Source organism: Pomacea canaliculata, linkage group LG5 (assembly GCF_003073045.1).
Source record: "Pomacea canaliculata isolate SZHN2017 linkage group LG5, ASM307304v1, whole genome shotgun sequence".
Lineage (NCBI taxonomy): Eukaryota > Metazoa > Mollusca > Gastropoda > Architaenioglossa > Ampullariidae > Pomacea > Pomacea canaliculata.
This window is the reverse complement of record NC_037594.1, coordinates 11,675,137-11,692,511: the sequence shown is the minus strand read 5'-3', so window position 1 is coordinate 11,692,511 and position 17,375 is coordinate 11,675,137. Positions and strand designations below refer to the sequence as shown.

The 17,375-nt window shown below is 36.2% G+C and overlaps 2 protein-coding genes across 5 annotated transcripts; one reads left to right on the top strand and one right to left on the bottom strand.

Annotated features, from left to right (window-relative positions):
- Window positions 1–77: 77 nt before the first annotated feature.
- Window positions 78–6,356, bottom strand: LOC112564022 (snRNA-activating protein complex subunit 1-like). Of its 4 annotated transcripts, XM_025238557.1 has the most exons (11): window positions 6,050–6,125; window positions 5,425–5,472; window positions 5,105–5,233; window positions 4,443–4,583; window positions 3,639–3,746; window positions 2,584–2,705; window positions 1,971–2,019; window positions 1,753–1,827; window positions 1,379–1,514; window positions 1,001–1,144; window positions 78–660 (listed from the first exon to the last, which is right to left on the bottom strand). In XM_025238557.1, the coding sequence occupies exons 3-11, from the start codon at window positions 5,216–5,218 to the stop codon at window positions 470–472; spliced, it is 1,080 nt and encodes a 359-aa protein (XP_025094342.1). In that variant the 5' UTR covers window positions 5,219–5,233; window positions 5,425–5,472; window positions 6,050–6,125; the 3' UTR covers window positions 78–469. The 4 variants fall into 4 exon arrangements, with proteins under 4 accessions (XP_025094342.1, XP_025094340.1, XP_025094339.1 ...); XM_025238555.1 differs by lacking the exon at window positions 5,425–5,472 and having other exon boundaries at window positions 78–657; window positions 6,050–6,356; XM_025238554.1 differs by lacking the exon at window positions 5,425–5,472 and having other exon boundaries at window positions 6,050–6,354.
- Window positions 6,357–6,382: 26 nt separating this feature from the next.
- LOC112564024 (kelch-like protein 18) lies at window positions 6,383–10,082 on the top strand. Its single transcript, XM_025238560.1, is given in 3 exon segments — window positions 6,383–6,831; window positions 7,157–8,005; window positions 8,007–10,082. Coding segments are annotated over 3 exon segments (1,806 nt in total). The 5' UTR covers window positions 6,383–6,685; the 3' UTR covers window positions 8,818–10,082.
- Window positions 10,083–17,375: the final 7,293 nt, after the last annotated feature.

The following is a 17,375-nucleotide window of genomic DNA, read 5'->3' as shown; positions in this document are numbered from 1 at the left end:
AAGGGAAAAATGTTATTTACACCCATTACTCTTGCATTAGTGCCACATACAGTTTTATTATACCCGTTACTCTTGCATTAGTGCCACATATAGTTTTATTATAACCATTACTCTTGCATTAGTGTCACATAGCTTTAAAAAAAAATCAGGGTTGAGGTTCTGTATATGATGACACTGCAGATTTGCACACCTGAATTAGCTCTGTGAAGGCATAACAAAATGTTTGAGGAATGCTAATGGAATTTTCTAATAACAAAAGGCAACAAGTACATACTACCCAATACTGACTGCAATTAAACTTTTTCATCTCCATCATCTTTCAACAAAATGTGTCCAATTAAATTTTAAATGAAAAACAACAAAGCAGCATGAGAACAAAAGTAGGCATTTGTGTGCAATAATAATGTTGTTATTGCAATATGCCTACAAGTCTATCCCAAAAATCAGACAAGCATTTATTTACTCATTCTCACTGCTTCTTGGGGCTTTTAGGTCTTCCAATTTTTCTCTTGGTCAACATCCCTAACTCTACTTGATGGGCCATGCGAACTTTCTTTTTGGGTCCTTGTGTTTTTCTGACACTGTGTTCTTCATCATCATGTCTCTTGCTGTGTTCTGTTTTGGCATTAGTAATCTCTTCTCCTGGCATTAACTGTTCTGCTGTGGACACAACCAATGTACTTTAAGAGCTTTTTGTCTGAACCATCTTTCCTAGATTACAAGCAAACGGGTCTTGTTGATTAAAGCAATGAATTCCAATAAAAACATTTTTCAAAAGTGCACAAATGATGTAAGCTGCAAAAATACAAGGCTTTTTTTCTCTTTTAACTGAATGTGTGCTGGTGCAGTGAAAATCTGGATTAGTCATTGTGATTCTTGACCGCAGAGAACATGGATGTGAAAGATAATGCTAAATTCATTTGCACAGACAGACAAAAGTAAAAATGTTAATTTGTCCAAACTAATCATAATTATAAACAACAAAGATAAAATTACCAACCTCCTAGTGTCGTTCCTTCTTGCAGTTGTGGCATATTCAGAATGACTTTGTCACCTGAACTGCCTGGCTTTGAACTGTGCCCTTCAAGCTTAGTGCCAGATTCTGATGCTTGTTTACTGCTCAAGTCTGTGTCCTTCTTGGGACCTAATATGGAAACTGAGTCATTGTACAGGTCTATCACATGTTGAAATGAAGAAATTTGCTTTAACTTTATGATCTTTGTAGAGACACAATGATATAAGACTGATCAAAAGTAGTGCAATACATACATAACATCCAGATATCATGTGGTCAAAATTGTGGTTAACTATGCCTTTACAGAACTTAATGATAGCTCCTACTACATTTCATTCTAAAAGAAAAGGTCAGAATCCTTACGTCCACGTTTTTTAGGTGACTCTGTCTTTTCTGGGGATTCAACCAGTAAACTGCGGTGCTTTTTGTGCTGCTGATTCTTGATGCCTTTAAATGCAAGCTTTCTTAGCTTTGTTCTTTTACGACCCGTGCTGTTTGACTGTGACAAAATTGAGAGGGATCACATGAAAATTAAAGCACAAATCCAGGAAAGATATCTAAAAACAGGGTATGAGATTCCCAATAATGATCCGGTCTCCTTGATAACATTGTCCAATCGTATAAAAATTCAATATATTAAAATTTACATGGTAGGAGTCAAAAAAGATTTAGTTGATGGACTGAAACTTCTTGGTGAAGAGAACATTTACTAATCATGCCAATTTACTAAAATTTACCTCAGTAGTTGTATCCATGTCGCTGCTAGCGGAATTAGATTCATCTTCAAAGGTAGTCTTTCTCTTCTTCTCCTTCTGGAAAACTCACAAATAAAGAAACAGAAAAAAAAAAGATAAAAAAAATCCCCACTGGATGCAAAAAAGTACATCTGCATTACAGTAGAACAATTTTAATACACATGGTTGCCAATATAAAATAAACACAAACAACAGCCCACCTTTGAGTCATTTTTGTTTTGGCACTGCTCATGATGCTTCTTCAAATGACTGCACAAAAAAATCAGTTTTTTTTAAGATAAGAAAGTTTTAGTCAGAGATCTCTATGCTAAAGCATGGCTTAGTCTGGTAGTAAAAAAGTTAGTCAACTGTCCCCTTCTTCCAGATTCCTACTGGCCATTTCTTATGACTAGTTTAAAATGTCACCCAAAGTGGAGTGATAATGAAAATTCAAGCACAATCTGACTTGCAGGAAAGTGGGACATTTTGTAATGTGTCACAGGCAAAAGCACTTAAAGCCTTAATGTGTTCATTCTTGTTAAAAATCAATATAAAATAATCTAGTATTATTGGCATGCATGAGCAAGGAGATGAACATGTGTATTACCCTACAAAACTAATTCTTATATTTCTAATATACCACCAAAAATTTCACAAAAGAAGCTGAAGACTAATATATATATCCTTTGTAAAGTTTGGAGTACAACCTGTGTTCAGAGACATCAAGTTTTGGTTGGGTGATAAAGCATGATTTATTTCATTGCTGTACCCAGTTATTCATGTATTAAGACAAATGCGACATGCCATAAAAAGACAATTGCCATCAAAACATACTCTGTAACAGAGGCTGGAAATTTTTCATGCAGGATGTCAAGAGATCTGTCAGGTCTCATTGCGTCTGGACCTGCCAATCTTACTTTTAGCTGATGGTACTGTGTATGAACAAGACTCAGTTGCTGCAACAGCAAGAAATACAAACCTTGTGGCATGAACCATAATCAAAATTGCTATATTGAAATGCAAGCAGATCAAAGTTATGTAATAAGACTATACTACCTTTCTAATGGGTCTGTTTCCACAAATTTTTTAACATGGTTTATTGTTCATCACATCTTTAAATGTACACTACTAACTACGTAAGATAAAGTATAGAAATAATGACCAAGGCATTATTTTATCACCAAGTGAACAGTAATTATAAACCCTGACAGTAATCTGTAGCCTGCTGATTGTGATCAAAGGGAAAATTATTGATTAGGTACAGGAGCTTGCCAATGACTAGAAAATAATCACTTATAAAGAGCAAAGAACATCATGTATAATTTATATTTTGCAGTAAATCTAAATCTGCAGGTGAGTTTCATGTTTATTAAAAATACTAAGACACAGAAAGTGAAAAAGAAGCAAAATGTACAAGAAACTGAAGATATTTCTTCCTTCACTTTCAGTCACAGCTTACACTTCAATTAAATGCTTGGCTACTTTTCTTATAAAAACTTAATTTGATTGCTTTAACTTGTCATGAAGAAATGATATTTTGATATAATACCTATACATGTTCTTTTTGGTAAAGTTTATGGTATTTTATGTCAGTTACACTGAAAAGTTGCAATTAAACTTAAACATGGGTAGACCTGCCCCAAAACAAGTTGACGTACTTTAAAAACAAAACAAAACAAAAAAAAAAAACCAAAAAAAAAAAAAAAAAAAAAAAAACCAACTGTGGAATGTTTGACTTGCATGGAACAAAATGACCCCTGGTATAACAGTAGTTTTTCATTCTGATCATAGGTTATAATTGTTTACATATATGACAATATGTTCAATAAAATTATAAATATAATAAATATGTACAGCTGTGGGCTGTGTATCACACCCTACTAATTTACCTCCATGACTTCCTCTGTGAAAAGATCGTCAATAGGCTGCCGGTCATCTCTTAAAGCCTCTGCCATGCCTGTGGACTCAGGTCTATTTGATGTGTAGCGTGTTGCAGACTAAAACAGAATGAAACTAAGTAATTTTCTTTTTGAGGATATACTGTTCACGGAAAGGGAATGCAAAACTAGGAGCAAACTAGGAGCATAAGTAAAATATCAGGTTACTTTAATAAAACCATGTGAGTCTGAAAAATTTATTGCATATAAAGCACAGAAATGGAAACATAAAAGGGGCAAACAAGTGACTTGCATTTACTAAGCCATTTAAAGCACAGCTCTTTAGGTTTCTAATTCAAAAAACAAAAAAATAAGGACTTTAAAGACTTTTTTCATCGCACAATCAGCAGAAAATCTCTAGTAAGACCCTGCATTGGATCATATTGCTAAATCAAGTTACAAAAATATTGATATCTTTTTTGGCTTATATACAAAACAGTTTGATCCCTTGAGTAAAATTTATCTGCTGTTGCACAACTCTACTTTGTAGGGAACCACAAACTCTAAGATGCATTGTGCTTACACAAAAAGATTGTGCACTAAAGTACTTTGTCTTTTATATGTGGCCCTTTACAATCAAAGATCTACAGCAAATTTGCATGACAAGAATTCTGATTTAAGTTGTGCAAACATTATTTGCCATGTTTTCTGTTATACCAAGGATGCCTAGAATTTTTGTGATCAGCTGTTAGTCATGATGAAATTGCTTTTGAGCAATGGAGTGAATTACTTTAAAGGAAAAAATTCATCTCTTACATCATTTGCAAAAGCACAAAAATGAAAAGCCCCATCAGCTAGAAGTTTGTTCAGGATATAGCCAGTATCATAGTGATTCTGTTTCTCAATCTCCTTTTTCAGGGCTGCTGTTTGGAGCCATGCATCAGGCCTCATACGAATCTGAGGAATAACAAATACACGAATTCTGGTCAATGATAAACATGGTCACCAAGCTATGAGCATCAAAAACTAATCTTAATATGACATCCATTTTAAAATGAATAAAAGTGAATGAAAGAAGCATTATGAAAATCTAAAATTAATTATAAAAATTATAAATTATGAAAATTTAAGATTCTTTTGTTATAGATTACTTGGTTGAATGAAAAAGATGGAACATTTTCAGCGGCCCAGTGAACACCTAATAATTTTTAATCATAGCATAAGCAAAATTCATCTCTAGGTAAGGAAGATCACTAGAAGAGTGCACCTAAACTAAGTATACAAAGACTGGGTGGAGGATTAAAGTACAAATAAAAATATTTTTTCCATTTCTATGCCCAGCTTTTTATGATATGTCTTTTAAGCCAGAGATCTTACCAGACTTACACATGAATAGGCCACATTTCAGACTAAATAATTTGCAACAAAGAAACTCTGAGTTTCTCTTACAGTTGTCTCTTAGCCAGCTCTATAATTACCTGAACTCTTGGTACACAAGGTTGAGTGTAGTACAGTCCATACAGCAAGTACAGGGCTCCAACACGAGCTTGAAATCCATATGGCGCCAGAAACATGTGCACTGCAATCTTCATGGCCTCTTCCACAAACTGACAAAACAGAGAGTTAAACTTTGTAATATATGTGCTATTTGTAATTTTGTCCCCTGCTGTTATGTTATGCTTAAACTTCCCACAGACACAACATAATTAAACAGCTGCCCTTGCAACAACATGCAAATGCATACACAGTTTTGCACACATACGTACATGTGTACAGAATTAATCATGGAACAGTTTACCTTTAAGTGCAGTTCACCTATGTACTGAAAAGACTGGTGTTAGAGTCACTGTGACAAAAACAGAACCAACCGATAAAAAAAGTTGTTTTAGGGTTTGCTTTAAGTAAATGCATGGCAGTTGAATTGTAGGTATTTTGGTCATTTCATGGTGTTTCTTACAACTTACGAGTCAAGGACAAGAAAAGTTGAGTTGTGTGGGCATAACAGACATATCCTGTCAGGGCAGTTCTGTCTGGTCCCATCAGGCCACCAATAAGGTATGCCTATGAGCAGGTTGTCTTTTTTAACTGACTATATACTGCTCTGAGCGTTGGCGAGTGAAGCAAGTGTCACTGCAGGCAGTCTGATTTGTGAATGAGTGACTTGGCTGGTGATGACCCCTATGGAAAGTATGAAAGTGCAATGTTGTTGTTGGTTGCTAATTATTTCTAAGTTTTTTTTTTTAATTATCTTGAAATACTGTTAATAAACTGCTTGGCAAATCATGGTGTATTGACATGTGTACCACGTTAATATGTGTAGTCATTCCAGTTTTTGGTCAATCATTCAGGCAATAGAGTTCTAAGATGCCTTAACCCCACCACTGCTAAGTGCTTGACAAACAAGATATGATGTTACAGCTCACCTCTTTCACTTCTCTCTCCGATTGGCGCCCTGCATAGATGAGAGAGAACTTTCGTTCTCGCCAAAGTTTTGCGAAAGCTTCATATCTTACAGAGTCTGTTTGTACAAAACTGGTTAGAAGCTTCTCAAAATCTGTCTGAATACCCGTAGCAGGCGCATATTTCTTGTTTTTAAGTGGTCGTCTTCCACGATTGCTTGTATACATTCTTAGTACACGTTCCAGAAAATTTCGTGTCAGTTAATCCACGGACGTCGATAGTTCGCGGTAAATCAGAACATTCAGAGAGCAGTACAGGGGAAACCACTCCAAGGCACGTGTAGAGTAGCCGCCCGAGCTGTTACTGAGTCATGTTCATGTCCGACGCCGCGATTTTCGCCGATATTCTGTTGTATTACATGCATTCTTTATTTCCTGAATTAAACTTATCTCCTCTCAGTCTCAAAATACCAATTTGAAAGCTAGAGTTTCAGATTTGTTTCTATTTGCTGTATTTGAAAGATCCTTTTTCAGTCCATGACCTTCGGATCCAGTTTCCGAGACCATTTAAGGCCAAACTCGCAGAAACTGCGACGGTTGCATGCTGACGATCGCTGAAGACATCTTTCAGAGTGATATATAGGTCTTTTTCTCTAGGAAATGATGAACGAGCAGCAGGAACAGCTTTTGAAAGGACTCCAAGAAATGTTTGAAACAGGAACGCTTACCGATATTACAATCGTAGCAGACGACACCCGAGTGAAATGCCATCGCAACGTGCTTGTAGCCAGCAGTCCTTATTTCAGGTAATGGAAGTCCAAGTTAGCCTTCATTTTGAACTAAGATATTGTAATGTAAAGAAGGAAATAGCAAGCACTATTTAATGATAGTAATCAGTGGTAGGGACTTGAGAAAGCCTTATTCCCAACTCACAGACTGTCTTGGGCCAGAGAGATAATTTATGAAGTACTTTGCATTTAAACAATAAAGAATCGAGCCATGTAATTAGTGTTAAACCAATATATGGAAACATAATTTCTATTTCCATCTACATTTCTGTTTAACCACTTGTGAAATATGTGTGTGTGTGTGTGCGTATGCGTGTGCGTGCGTGGATGTGGGCATATTCAGAGCAATGTTTACAAGTGATGTCTGCGAGAGTGGACAGCAGGAAGTAAAACTGAAGGATGTCCCAGGTTCCATTCTTCACCTTCTTGTAAGGTACCTGTATTCAGGAGAGGTGGCAATCAACAACGACAATGTTGAAGGTGTCTTGACAGCAGCTAGCATGCTGCAGTTGGACAGCTTGCTGCATACCTGTGAGAATCACATGGATGGTGCCCTTACACTTGACAATTGCGTGGAGGTGATGATGTTTGCAGATTTTCACTCACTGTCCAAGCTGAAAGCATCTTCCCGCATGTATGTGTTGGATCATTTCACTGATTTACTAGAATCTGATAGTCTCATGACACTTCCAGAAATAATGTTTCTGGATCTTGTTACAGCAGATGAGCTAAATGTGGACAAAGAAGAAACTGTCTATGAAGCCATTATCTTGTGGGTTCAGTATGATATTGAAGAAAGACATAAAGCTTTTACCAAACTGTTCCAGTCTGTGAGGCTGACATTAATTGACCGGGATTATATATCTTCTAATATTGAGTCAAATCCTTTGGTCATAAGAGATGCATTTTGTCGTGGTCTGATTCTTATAGCAAATGTCTACAGGATAGGTGTTGAAGCTCATGCAGATGCCACAAATGAGCTTGAAATAAACTGCAAGCCAAGACATGGTATGTTCAATAAATCCTTGTTGATTTTTTCTGGTGGAGCAGGAAGTGAGAGTGATCGTTCCTTCACTGCATTTGACCCAGAGACCAAGAAGAATTACTATTCAATTAAGCATCATCCAACATTTGATTTTGAATTCAAGATAGATCATTTTCGTCTTGCAGTCACTCAGGAAAATGGCATCTACTTCTTGGGGCATTTTCTTTGACCATTATCATTTTGATGAGCATGGCGCAGCCATGGCAACAGTGATGCAGTATGTTCAAAGAGAGGGCTCATGGAAACGGTGTGCAGATATGAACAGTGCAAGGTGTGCCATGGCTGTTTGTTGCTATGACAATAAAATCTTTGTTTTTGGGGGCTATGCTACATATCCAGGCTTTCCTCCCTTAGACAGCTGTGAGGTGTATAATCCTGAGAATAATGAGTGGAGCATCTTGGAACCTATGCCTGTGGGTATAGCTCATCATGCAGCATCTGTCTACAAAGAGTCTATTTTCATTTTTGGAGGACTTGATGATGAGGAAGCATATCTAAATACTGTCCTCAGTTTTCAAGTGCTTCACAATACATGGACGCTGATAAGAACAGAAATGTTCACTGCCAGAGCAGAATGCTTGGCCTTTACATTCAACAGAAAGATTTATATCTTGGGTGGGTGTAATCAGACTTCTAACCTTTTGTCAGTTGAAGTGTATGAACCGGATACCAACAAATGGCAGCATGGTGAGGACTTTCCTGACGAGAGAAAGTTTACCTCAATGGTTCTTGTTGACCACTATATTTATGTGTGTGGTGGTATGCGTCAGTTCACACAAAGAGCTGGTAGCAGTCGCCGTTCACGCACTGTGGAAACAAAGGATCTCTATCGCTATGACCTCATAAGCAACTCCTGGAGTTACTGTACACGCTTGGTGGAATATGGTAGCAATGCTGCTTGTGCTTCAGCTACAGTCAACATCAAATTACTTCAGGAGAGCCAGTTTGTTAGTTCATAATGGACTTGACTGGAGTTTGGTGTGTGGAACCTTTGTTTATAAAACTAATGATTTGTGTGTTTTGTTCATAGCAATTACAGCAGCAATAACAAGAACAGAAATTGTATGAGTGTGCGTGAGAAGATAGAGAGTGAAAGACTGTGCATTCTTAAAGATTACACTGAAATCTAGCCATAACATAAAGAAGAAAAAGTAATCTTTAATTTCTTCAATTTTTGCATCACATATAAAGCCTTTTTTGGCCAATTTCCTTGTGTGGCTTGTATGCACAAAGTTTTATTTTCCCCTCCCTATAATATTTAACAAATCAGGGAATACCTTATCTCTTGTAGTTGTATTCTTTATTATTTATTTACAGTTTATTGCTGAACATTTGTGATCAGTTCATGTTGACACTTTTTGCAATGTGAAGTATTTAGATATATTATGCTATATACAAATTTAATGAGATTTTTGAGCAAGCTCAAAATTCTTGCCTACATTATTACATCTTAATTACTTTTGTTTAAAATTGTTACTTTGAAAGCCTTTCCGATTTCTGGGAAATCACCATCCTATTTGCAATGCCTTGTCAAGATTTTTAGTGCTTGATCATTGGGCATTATAACGAAAATCAGACATTTTTTCCCAGTGTACTAGTGCTAATAGTAATGTTAATGTGTTCAGAAACTGAGGATTTTTACCAAGAACATGTGCATGTCTTGTTTATTTTTTTATACATGCTGAACTATTCCTGTTGATGGATCAGATATTTTGCAAGATGAAGGGCAGTAATGTTACTTAAAAGTGATTTGGGTTTGTGCCAAAATAATTTGAGAAAAATGCAGCTCGATAATGTGTTACAGAAAAGTTGACAGATCACAAATTTTGGGGTTTGCAATTTTAAAACAAACAGATCAAGAGTTTTGGGCAATGAGCCACATAGGCTGGTATTGGTTTATAATTGCAATAAAAAATTAATAATTAAATGCAATAGAATTATAGTTTTAATAACAGTTGCTTTATTTAGTGGAGGTGGAATCAATAGGTGTGCAGCACTTGTAAAGTTTGTTTGTTGCGGTCGAATAATATCACTTTGCAATCTCTGTCCTCCCTTTAAAAATCCCCATGATTGATATTTCACTCAGCATTTGTTTTGTGCATGTCTATTGACTGGGCAAACTTATTGCAATCACGAAATTTTGCTTTTCGTTACCGTCCTTAATACCGTGATAATGTGTTTGTGGGATTGTTGAAATACATTTTGTATTATTTTCCAAACAACAGTCAAATTGTGATGTTTTGAAATTTAATGATGAATGCGTGCCAAGCTGTGTATCTTTGTTGTAGAAGAAACCATCTATCTCAGTCATTTTCTCTCATTCAAACGCAGGAACCTATCCCTTGGATCGCATCCTCAAATGTCACGCCTGCGCACCTTTTGTAAGCCCTGGAGAAAAAAAAATTGGAGAGACAAGAAGTCAAAGCCTAAAGAACGCATTGAAATACCTCACTTAAAACATATCAGTTCATCTGTTGAGCCACATGGATGAAGGAGTTAAAAAGCTAGAATTAACGATTAGAACTAGAGAGCATAATCATGTCACAATAAACACAGACATAAAAGAGAGAGAGCGTGAGGGAGGGAATGCATAATTTTATGCTGGGTTCAACGAACACGAACAACTTCAAAGAATTTGTAAAATTATTCTTTGTTCCTAATAGTAGATCAGCAAAATTTAATAGAACTGTTTCCTCAGCGTAACTTTAATCAGGGGCTGAATTTTGCAAACATACCTTATCAATATCCATTAAAGCAATAAAAAAAGATCTATACCCAGATAGCATGCAAACGTTTTAAAAACGTTTTAAAAACGTTTTAAAATGTTTACATAAAACATTTTAAAAAGGTTTGCAGAAAACGTTTTAAAAATGTTTATCATGCCCATCAAAGTAATGTTTTAAAAACGTTTTCTGCAAACATTTGTAAAACATTTTAAAAATATTTTTAAAACGTTTTATAAACATTTTTCTGTAAAACATTTTAAAAACATTTAATAAATATTCGTATGTAAATGTTTTAAAAACGTTTTTAAAATGTTTTTTAAACCTAATTTAAATGTTTCGAAGGACACGTTTTTTTAAACGTTTTAAAAATGTTTTTGAAACCTAATGTAAATGTTTCACAGTTCACACATACTTTTCACAGTTTCACTTCAAACATGGCATAAATGACGTACAGAGAAGATTTTCATTTGTTGTAATTAAAACATATTTCGTGTCGTTGGGAATAAACCCAGGAGACATTTACATTATACAATAGCAAGTACAAAATGGTGACCATTTGTGATAAAAATGAATAAATGAAACTCAAAAAAGAGAAAAAAGAATATAAATTAATTAAACACCGACAAATCAATGCATAGGATTTTTTCTTAAATTAATACTTGTAAATATTTCAATTTCAAATACTTAAAGGTGAGATGGTGCGGCACTGTGCTCTGTGCAGAGTGCCAAGGAATAATTAAAGTAAAACTAAACTTATAGACCTTTAGATTTACAAAAAACAGTGAATTGTAAATACAATTGGATGATGTACAAAATACACCAAAAAGTACAGTTACCCTGTTGTAGATAACAACATGCACATTATCATCTCTACCCTTCTACAAGGGACATATCATTCCAATTAATTAATAATATGAGAATTTCCATACCGTAAAATAAGGCTGAACAATTAAAAGTTCATGTATGTCTGGTAAAGCGGCTTTACGAAAATGCACTTAGAACACTATCAGATCCACATGCCTTCATTTTAACATACTAAAACCTTCTTATATGTAATTATTAGATATCTCAAATATGAGACATTGTTGCTAAATATCAGCAAGCGTCCCAATTAGGGTCAAGAGTGGCTTGGTGATAAGCCTGATGTTCCTTATGCAGCAAAGTTAGGCATACATGCCAGTGTAGAGGAGTAAAAGGAGGCAAAAGCACAGAAGTGTTATATGTGGGAGACAGCTCTTGAGCGTGGAGGAGAGCCAGGGACAAAGGACTGTCAGGACTGCCTGCTGTTGCCGTTGGAAGCGAATGGCTATGTGACCAGTACTGGCATTCGGCGGCTGTAGGTGGCATTGCAGTCATCGTAGACATTACGTGTATATCTCTAGACTTCTCTGTCGCTGGGAGAGGAGTCGTCGCTCTCTGATACGGATGGCAGCTCGGGCGGGAAGGACGACGGACAGGTAGAACAGCACTGTCTGCTGAAGCATTGGTCTCCACTCTGTGATGGCTCCTGCACTAACTTTATCGGAAGCCTCCATACACCCACGGTTCTTCCGTACAGCTTTGCAGATAGCAAAAATGGGATTTGTAGATTAAAGAAGCGCTACAGGTTTATAGATTAAAGATGGACTAAAGAAGTCTCACACTATACATATTGTTTCAGTTTTATGGTGCTTATGCTTGTTCCCCATGTCTTTCCGTTTTTACGCTAGTTTCACCCACAGAAGCACAATTAATACTGACAAGAGCTACAGATAATTTTCAACTGTAGAGCTAGCAATGAAAAATGTCAATTCATGTTATACAAAAATAAGCACTTAGATCTGCACTTCTCTTTTTTGTCAAAGTATGTGTAGACATATATCATATATCTATACCTTTAATAATAATATACACTAACATTTATACATCATCACTTACTGTAGATCATGTAGATCATTTCAGTCCCTTGAAAGCACACATCTCTTCCTTTTGTCCTTTCCAGTTATAGTTCCGAGCAACCTTGTCGGTCAGGAGTCGCCACATGATTCTTTTCGCACAATCCTTTGCATTCGTTCTACCCACACAGGAGAGGCTTTTGACTTGCAAATCATTAGAAGACAAGAAAAATATCTGTCAAAAGTAGGCCACACATCATAAACAAGAAAGGGTGTAGTGAAAATATACATGGCTTTAATTATTTACAATTCAAGGGCCATACAAAAATTATAAACTGCAAACTTTCACAAAAAGCTGACATTTAATGTTTCCTTCCCCAATAACCATAAAGTTTATGAGGCTGAAACCCTTTGAAACTGGATTTAAAATTTGACTTATTGTGTTCCACACTATATATGTATGATAGATTGACAAGAACTGATCATTCTCAAATGAATTCCCTATAAAAACATAAGTGTTTCAAAAATGTCAAGCTATGCTTTAAAATTCCCCTAAATTATTACAGATTATCATTTCAATCATGGCTTTAACAATGACATCTGCTTTACGTACGAGTAATTCATGAAAGGAATCATCATCAAGGCGTCCATCCAGTTCCAACAGCTCTTGCTGTGTTCTAATCAGAAGGATCAAATCTTCTGGCAACATTCAGGCATCCTTTGCTGGAGCAGGCTGGTCTTTGCTTATCAGTGAATGAATCACCATATCTTTTACTTCCTGTAGCATCAATTTCAATTCTCTGTCTTGTTTCAGAATGAGCCAGGCAAATGCTGCAACAGTATGAACATAGCACTGTGAGCAAAAGTGGACAATTAACTTTTATAGGTGAATGAAGCCAATCAACGGTGATTTGGGAGGCAGTAAGAAACTTGTATAACCAACACTATGTTCAACTTGAGATTGTGAAGGGAATTCACAACAAAATTAAATAGGCAAAACAAAAAGCAAGAAAAGTAACCCATAATATAAAATTGTCTGAATTACCTTCATTAGACACTCTCTGGGTACGCCTTTTACTGCTGCAGTTGTGAGGTCTGTCCCTCTTGTACTCCTTGCTGAGAGTCACTACGTTGGTCACTGGGGTGCTCACGTCGTGGTGCCAATATTCTGGTGGTTAGTGCATTTACCTGTGGGCATAAACGCTTGTTTTCCACTTGTGGTTGCAATGAGTCTGGCAATGGTCCTGCTGGCACTGCTGGATGCACTGATTTCCATCTAAAGTCGTCTTCTTCCTCCTCGTCTGGGCTCTCTAGCCCTAACCTAATTAACAAGCATACCTATTAATAAGTGTGCAGTGAAATGACAATTATGAAAATTTAAGAATTTCTGGAGTAAAAGATTTAAGAAATAAAATAATAAATAATTCCTAGGCTATACCTATCATAATATCAATATTACCCTCATGAAAAATTGAAATGAACTGCAATACTGAAATCTGTACTGATATTGTAAGTTGTTCTCCAAACCTAGGGATTCCCTAATCCCTGTCATTCTATAACTCAAACAAGACACAATGTGACTACTTGTTTCTCTTCCTCTTCCGATCTTTTCAACCTTTAGTGCTGTCAGCATCTGTTGTATCCAAGTTTGATGTATACTGGCTGTTATCCACTTTTCGTCTGGCAACCAAATACTCATCTGAAAGGGTTATTAATTTGTGAAGTTATAATAAACATCGAGAATAATGGCATGCAATGCTTTACCACACAATATGAATTTCACATGACAAAATCAGTTAACTGTCTGTTTGCTGAGATGTTAATGGTCATGCGGCTGTATGTTCCAGTCTGTAACCACAATAAACCCTAAGCAAGGTCTGCGTGGACTAAAGACACTAACACTACCTTAAAACCTTTTACAAAATAAATATGAACAATACTTGTAAACTTTATCAAGAGACTGACCACAAAAATATTAACCAGGCTGACGAAGTCATCAAACATCTAATCTCTATAATATACATATATATGACAATGAGTAAAAAAGTATAAAAGTACCCTTTGAACCCAAAATGCAAACAGCTTGAAGAGTCCAGGTATGTCTATCTGGCAGAGCTCCCTCCTTAAGGTGTTTTGTCAGCTCACTTGGTGGCCAGTATGCTAACCGTTTCGCGTGCTGAAAAATAAACAATCCTCTATGAACTCTTACCAGGGAGGCTAACTGTGTGTCTTTATGGGAGTGTTGGACGTTTGACTTCATCTGTCATATTTCCGTCAGAGATTATGACTGCATAAATTTTTATACACTGTTATACTCAAGGAACTATGGTAAATACAGGGAGGATAGCATGAATCTTGTTCAGCTGAGATATGATTGTATTGACTGCAGTTTGCTTCTGTGGCATGCAATGTTATAATGTCACGTTATTTAATGTTATTAAAAACTCTATCATCCTTAAGTAAATTTTAAGGACATGTAACACAAATTTACACCATAATGAGAAATGATTACACAATACCAGGGGTACCATTTCAGCCATAGATAACGGTTTAGCAATGAATTCAAGCAAGCAGTTATTACAGGATGCTTTTGTCCAACAAGGCAAGAAGTACTGAAAGTGAACTGTTGGAAATGTTAAATGTTGCGACCCAATATGCCAACTGTGTGGCCAAATCTGTATCTGTTTCACTGTCGCTGTCTGAAGATATGCTGAATCAAACTGATCATCAATATAATCTTCAAATTCACTAAAATTAGATTTCACAACATCATCATCATTATTTTCATCCAAATTGTATTTAGTCGGTAAATATTGCTGGCGTGATGTTATCGATGAGAGTTCTGGTGTCTGCTGGTTCGAACTGTTATTAATTTGACTCTGTAGATCTAAAACTGTGAGCACCTTCTCTACGACACTGGATCGTGAATGTTTGTATCAGTGTGTATTGAATACATCTTTCTTCTTTCAGTTCTGCCAACTCTGCTTCTACAAGTTTTATTAACTTTTCTCCGCTTCGTCCAGTAGGACGACATGATGTGAACTATCAGTTGCCTTAACGTGTTAGATTATGTACGAGCGCTCAATTCAGAAAGTAAACTTTGACACATCACACCCAATAAGCATACATTAAATGTGTGTTGTACTAGAACACGGTATATAGCGTTTTATAATTAAGAACCTGAAGTACGTGTATGGTAAACAAAGAGAAAAGATTACAACCTTGGTTTTCAAACATACAGTACATCAGCAGAGAAAATGTCGCGCCGCGTGGAATCATGGGAGTACGTGCATCCACAAGAAGAATAGCAAATATTTAGTTACGTAGCATTGATGTTTTAAAAACTGCAATGACTTTAAACTATCAAACCTAGTCATAAGAAAAATATAACAAAGCCTTTAAAAAAGCTTTTTGGTGAGGATTTCAGTATCTACACCGTGGACTGGCTCTAAAATTCCATAGGAGAAGCGAATGCCCGCGAATCAAATAGTGACGTCTTTTAAAAATTACGTCATGACGCGCAGCCATAAAGGTTAACATTGTAAACGTTTATAAAACATTTATTTAACATTTTTGTTTTAAATGTTTTATTTTCAAACATTTTAAAAATGTTTTTAAAATGTTTTACTTAAAAATGTTTTTTTGGTAAATGTTTTTATAATGTTTTTAAAACGTTTTATCTAAAACGTAAACCTTATTACAACCATGTAAACGTTTTTAAAACGTTTTTAAAATGTTTCCATGCTATCTGGGTACATTTCGTTAACTGGAAGCAAATTTCAATTTTCAGCAACTCTGCATGAAAAATAAAATTTGCTTTTAGTGGTAATACAATGATAAAATCTTTCCATCTGAATTTCTAGTAACGTTTGGGTTTTAGTGAGGAGAAAATACACATGCTTTCTCGACATGAAATATTTAAGCATCATAATAAGGTCTCACCTAATCCTTGTCACAAATACTTGACTGTGTCGGTGTTAGACGCATCCGTACCTGACACTAACGATAGTTACATATGTCTTTGTACGCGTTCTACTGAAATCGGTTGTCTTTTAAAAATATTTAAGTGAGGAATTCCATCGAAACTGTGGCTTTATCTGATTAAGCAGATTCCATTCTAACATGCAACCATTGTGAAGAAAATGGTGATCCGTGTATTGCTAGTGGTACTGTGCTATCTACAAAGGCACAAGGCAGGTAAAGGCAGCAAAGTTTTGGTCGTTGGGAAGTGAGGTCTTAGAGACCTTAGCTTTTTTTTTTATTTTTTTTTTTGTGAGGGCAGTCCCTTCTCTCCCTATTGCTCTTCCTGCCCCAACCCTGCACGAGGTCAGATCAAAGACTTTGTCAGATAGGCTGGGTCAACTGGGGGAGGTGTGCTGCCCGCCCGATATCGAGCCGACTAATGTTCTCTAACTCTTCAGCCGCCGGTGGTCTCACCACTTGGCCATCCTCTCCATCCCTTCTCCCCTCCACCATGTAAACTACTTATTAACCAAAATATTGGCCTACTTATAGGCCGTTCAAGTAATTGTGAGAGTTTTTTTTTAAAAGTGAGTAGTATCTGAACTATTCCAGTTTCATACAGCTAAATAACATTTTTTAAAAGTGTCTTTTAACATTTCTCATTGACATTACTTGTCATGGGTCGCAGATAGATGCTGTTTCTCAAGTTATTTTCCCCCAAATTTTTATTTTCCCTGAAGAAGATATATAAGAAGAGGAACTCGTTGACAATCTTTCATAAACAATACAGATTTATATTCACCTTTCCTTCGTGTCCATCTTGCATCACCTGCATTGACAGCACGACAGCTTTGAGAACATAAGTTCTTACTGCAGTGTGTGTGTGTCTTCGTTAAGTGAACAAAAACACGAGAGAGAACTGAAAGAATATTCGAACGACCAGACTACAACTGT